Below are 6,000 nucleotides of genomic sequence, written 5' to 3'. Positions count from 1 at the left end.
ACAGATCTAATTCAGTTGATATAGATTGCAATCGGTACTTGATTTAACGGTACTGTTGCGTTTTGAGGTCGACCGAGGGAGAAAAGCTTAGGGGCCTGCTGCCTTTCACTGAGGTATAGTAAGAACTGCCTGCTCCAACCAATCTCTTTTCCGCTTTTCCTGGCCGCTGCGGAAAATGTTTTAATGTGACGCAAACCGGAAGTGCATTCCCAAAGAAGGGATTAGGGGGCGGGGCCAAGATTAATTGTTAATGTCCTCAAAGATCTTTATCTGAACTACCAAAGATGTCGGGTCCAAGCCAAGCCGAGAGGGCTGTTTTGGTAAGCAAAACTGGAAGGGTCGGGATCATGACAAGCTAGCTAACAACATAAATGGGTTAATCTTGGCTCGCTAGTTATTCACTGACGTCTAGCTAGCTATTTTTCTAGCCAACTATTGATTGTTATTATGAGTGTATATTTTCTCATGCGATCTTCTTGCGTGATTTAAAAGGGACATTAAGGACACCTGCTCTGTCCTTGATATAGACTGACCAGGTGAAAGCTATGATCTCTTGTCACTTGTTAAATCCTCTTCAACCGGTGTAGACGAAGGGGAGGACTGAGACCGGTTAATAAGGACTTTTTAGACTTGAGAGATGGATTGTGTATGTATGCCATTCAGAGGGTGAACGGTCAAGACAAAATATTGAAGTGCCTTTTGAACGGGGTAGGGTAGTAGGTGCCTGGTGCACCGATTTGTGTCAAGAACTGCAAAGCTACTGGGTTTTTCCACGTTCAACAGTTTCCTGTGTGTATCAAGAATGGTCCACCATCCAAGGGACATCCAGCCAACTGGACACAACTGTGGGAAGCATTGGAGTCAACATGGGAGTCAGCATCCCTGTACGACTCAATATTAGGAAGGCGTCCTTAATGTCTTGTACACTCAATGCCGTAGCGCCTGAATATAACTGCTCTGCTGCCTTGCGTCGGCAAGCTCTGTTCTGCTGGTTGTCAATGACAACGTGATGTACAGTATGATCCAAGTCCTCATAATAGTCACATTGAATGATTGTCACATTTACAGCCTTCGATGGGTGAGGTCACTGCTGCCCTGCCAACCCCATATATCTAGCCTTCTGTACACAGCTCCACCTATAGATCCATAGGTGTCAAGCGTCACATTCAGTCCTCAGGGGGTGGGCTTCATCCAAGAGAGAAGATCTATGCAGGGCTTTCTATACAGCTAGTATACAGAAGCAGGTCTCTTAAAGGTACTGGTATGTATGTAGATACACAGGCACAAGAGCAACATGTCTCTGTTGCTTCCTGTCAGATGACATTTCTACCATAGCTTTAGAATGATTCACTCTAATTCTATGATTCGTGCATTCAGGGAAGTAGAACCACGGCATTCTCAGAACACCCGTGGAATTCTAATTGGAACCACGATAATGTGATCATTCTAGAACAGAATAAGCCTATCTATCCTTATCTCTGCTGACCACCACAATAACTATCTTGTTTGTCTCCTCTCTCTCTCGCTCTCTTTCACCCCTCTCTCATTCACCCCACCCCTCTCTCGTTCTCTCCCTCCCTCCCTCCCTCCCTCCCTCCCCTCAGGAGGAGGAGTTTAACTGGTTGCTGAAAGAGGAGGTCCATGCTGTTTTGAAGCAGCTCCAGGATATACTGAAGGTAAATATTAGTTCTGGGGTGAAGTTTCTCTTTTGTACAGATCTAAGATCAGCTTCCTCTCTCCCTATCCTCACCTTACCGTTAGTGGGGGAAAATCCCAAACTGATTAAATGTAATGTAAATGTAATGATCCAAGATCAGCATCTACAGTCGTGGCCAAAAGTTTTGAGAATGACACAAATATTAATTTTCACAAAGTCTGCTGCCTCAGTTTGTATGATGGCAATTTGCATATACTCCAGAATGTTATGAAGAGTGATCAGATGAATTGCAATTCATCTGATCAAACTCCCTCTTTGCCATGCAAATGAACTGAATCCCCCAAAAACATTTCCACTGCATTTCAGCCCTGCCACAAAAGGACCAGCTGACATCATGTCAGTGATTCTCTCGTTAACACAGGTGTGAGTGTTGACGAGGACAAGGCTGGAGATCACTCTGTCATGCAGATTGAGTTCAAATAACAGACTGGAAGCTTCAAAAGGAGGGTGGTGCTTGGAATCATTGTTTTTCCTCTGTCAACCATGACTACCTCAAATCAAATGTATTTATATAGCCCTTTGTGCATCAGCTGATATCTCTAAGTGCTGTACAGAAACCCAGCCTAAAACCCCAAACAGCAAGCGATGCAGGTGTAGAAGCACGGTGGCTAGGAAAAACTCACTAGAAAGGCCAAAACCTAGGAAGAAACCAGGCTATGAGGGGTGGCCAGTCCTCTTCTGGCTGTGCCGGGTGGAGATTATAACAGAACATGGCCAAGATGTTCAAATGTTCATAAATGACCAGCATGGTCGTATAATAATAAGGCAGAACAGTTGAAACTGGAGCAGCAGCACGGTCAGGTGGACTGGGGACAGCAAGGAGTCATCATGTCAGGTAGAATTAGCCATCGAGCCATCGAGGAGGATCCTATAAGAGGAGATTATCATGACTAAGGATAAACCATGTATTGGACTTAGCTGTGGTACACTGACCCCATAGCCATGTATTGGACCTAGCTGTGGTACACTGACCCCATAGCCATGTATTGGACCTAGCTGTGGTACACTGATCCCATAGCCATATATTGGACCTAGCTGTGGTACACTGACCCCATAGCCATGTATTGGACCTAGCTGTGGTACACTGACCCCATAGCCATGTATTGGACCTAGCTGTGGTACACTGATCCCATAGCCATGTATTGGACCTAGCTGTGGTACACTGATCCCATAGCCATGTATTGGACCTAGCTGTGGTACACTGACCCCATAGCCATGTATTGGACCTAGCTGTGGTACACTGACCCCATAGCCATGTATTGGACCTAGCTGTGGTACACTGACCCCATAGCCATGTATTGGACCTAGCTGTGGTACACTGACCCCAGAGCCATGTATTGGACCTAGCTGTGGTACACTGACCCCAGAGCCATGTATTGGACCTAGCTGTGGTACACTGACCCCATAGCCATGTATTGGACCTAGCTGTGGTACACTGACCCCATAGCCATGTATTGGACCTAGCTGTGGTACACTGACCCCATAGCCATGTATTGGACCTAGCTGTGGTACACTGACCCCATAGCCATGTATTGGACCTAGCTGTGGTACACTGACCCCATAGCCATGTATTGGACCTAGCTGTGGTACACTGACCCCAGAGCCATGTATTGGACCTAGCTGTGGTACACTGACCCCAGAGCCATGTATTGGACCTAGCTGTGGTACACTGACCCCATAGCCATGTATTGGACCTAGCTGTGGTACACTGACCCCATAGCCATGTATTGGACCTAGCTGTGGTACACTGACCCCATAGCCATGTATTGGACCTAGCTGTGGTACACTGACCCCATAGCCATGTATTGGACCTAGCTGTGGTACACTGACCCCAGAGCCATGTATTGGACCTAGCTGTGGTACACTGACCCCAGAGCCATGTATTGGACCTAGCTGTGGTACACTGACCCCATAGCCATGTATTGGACCTAGCTGTGGTACACTGACCCCATAGCCATGTATTGGACCTAGCTGTGGTACACTGACCCCAGAGCCATGTATTGGACCTAGCTGTGGTACACTGACCCCATAGCCATGTATTGGACCTAGCTGTGGTACACTGACCCCATAGCCATGTATTGGACCTAGCTGTGGTACACTGACCCCAGAGCCATCGAGGAGGATCCTATAAGAGGAGATTATCATGACTAAGGATAAACCATGTAGAACAAGTGCATTCCAAGACATTTTAACTTTGGCTAGTTTGTTGTGTAACTAAATTCTTCAAATGTTGTGTGATTTCGGCGTACTGTTGTCAGAGTTGATTGCTATTTGTACTCGCGCTTCTCAAGACATTTGATTGAATTATTAATGGAGATATTTACAGTGCTGTAACTAGATTGTGTACAGGTTCATTATACTGAACCAAAATATAAACGCAACATGCAGCAATTTCATTGATTTTTACTGAGTTACAGTTCATATAAGGAAATCAGTCAAATTAAATATATTCATTAGGCCCTAATATATGGATTTCACATGACTGGGAATACAGATATGCATCTGTTGGTCACACATACCTCTAATGGGCCTCAGGATCTCGTCAGGGTATTTTTGTGCGTTCAAATTACCATAGATTAAAATGCAGTTGTGTTTGTTGTCCGTAGCTTATGCCTGCCCAGACCATAACCCCACTGTCACCATGGGGACCTCTGTTCACATCATTGATATCAGCAAACACCATACCATAACCCCACTGTCACCATGGGGACCTCTGTTCACATCATTGATATCAGCAAACCGCTCGCCCACACAACGCCATACACGTGGTCACACGACGCCATACACGTGGTCACACGACGCCATACACGTGGCCACACGACGCCATACACGTGGCCACACGACGCCATACACGTGGTCACACAACGCCATACACGTGGTCACACAACGCCATACACGTGGTCACACAACGCCATACACGTGGTCACACAACGCCATACACGTGGTCACACAACGCCATACACGTGGCCACACAACGCCATACACGTGGTCACACAACGCCATACACGTGGTCACACAACGCCATACACGTGCCCACACAACGCCATACACGTGCCCACACAACGCCATACACATGCCCACATAACGCCATACACGTGGCCACACAACGCCATACACGTGGCCATACACGTGGCCACACAACGCCATACACGTGGCCATACACGTGGCCACACAACGCCATACACGTGGTCACACACCGCCATACACGTGGTCACACAACACCATACACGTGGCCACACAACACCATACACGTGGCCACACAACGCCATACACGTGGTCACACAACGCCATACACGTGGTCACACAACGCCATACACGTGGTCACACAACGCCATACACGTGCCCACACAACGCCATACACGTGCCCACACAACGCCATACACGTGGTCACACAACGCCATACACGTGGTCTGCGGTTGTGAGGCCGGTTGGACGAGGTTGGAAAACGAGGTTGGAGGTGGCTTATAGTAGAGGAATGAACATTCACTTTTCTGGCTACATCTGGTGGACATCAGCGTAGCCTAGTGGTTAGAGTGTAGAGGCGACAGGTAGCCTAGTGGTTAGAGTGTAGAGGCGACAGGTAGCCTAGTGGTTAGAGTGTAGAGGCGGCAGCGTAGCCTAGTGGTTAGAGCGTTGGACTAGTAACCGGAAGGTTGCGAGTTCAAACCCCCGAGCTGACAAGGTACAAATCTGTCGTTCTGCCCCTGAACAGGCAGTTAACCCACTGTTCCCAGGCCGTCATTGAAAATAAGAATATGTTCTTAACTGACTTGCCTGGTTAAATAATGGTAAAATATATATATATATTTTTTAAATAAACATTCCTGCAGTCAGCATGCCAATTGTACACTCCCTCAACTGGAGACCACCGTGGCATTGTGTTGTGTGACAAAACTGCAAATTTTAGAGTGGCCTTTTATTGTCCCCAGCACGAGGTGCACCTGTGTAATGGTTATGTTTACATTTACATTTAAGTCATTTAGCAGACGCTCTTATCCAAATTTAATCTGCTTCTTGATATGCCACACCTGTCAGGTGGATGGATTATCTTGGCAAAGGAGAAATGCTCACTAACGGGGATGTAAACACATTTGACCACAACATTTGAGAGAAATGAGCTTTTTGTGCGTATGGAACATTTCTGGGATCTTTTATTTCAGCTCATGAAACATGGGACCAACACTTTACATGATGCATTTATATATTTGTTCAGTGTAGATTGTGTTCTGTAGAACTAGATTGTGTTCTGTAGAACTAGATTGTGTTCTGTAGAACTAGATTGT

At 46.6% G+C, this 6,000-nt stretch overlaps 1 protein-coding gene across 4 annotated transcripts in view; it reads left to right on the top strand.

Moving 5' to 3' along the window:
• The first annotated feature begins 259 nt into the window (after positions 1-259).
• The window catches only part of rogdi (rogdi atypical leucine zipper), a 42,664-nt gene continuing 36,923 nt past the window's right edge, over positions 260-6,000 (top strand). For all 4 annotated transcript variants that reach the window (XR_006836235.1, XR_006836236.1, XM_046336625.1 and 1 more), the window contains exons 1-2: positions 260-320; positions 1,605-1,676. Coding sequence is in view for 2 of the 4 variants with exons in the window: in XM_046336625.1 (XP_046192581.1) it covers positions 285-320; positions 1,605-1,676 (108 nt within the window). In the remaining 2 variants the exon portion in view is untranslated. The remainder of the gene's footprint in view (positions 321-1,604; positions 1,677-6,000) is intronic.

The sequence above is a fragment of the Oncorhynchus gorbuscha genome, unplaced genomic scaffold (genome assembly GCF_021184085.1).
Source record: "Oncorhynchus gorbuscha isolate QuinsamMale2020 ecotype Even-year unplaced genomic scaffold, OgorEven_v1.0 Un_scaffold_1115, whole genome shotgun sequence".
Classification (NCBI taxonomy): Eukaryota; Metazoa; Chordata; class Actinopteri; order Salmoniformes; family Salmonidae; genus Oncorhynchus; species Oncorhynchus gorbuscha.
Note: the sequence above shows the minus strand (reverse complement) of the source record. Positions and strands in the feature narration are given on the sequence as shown.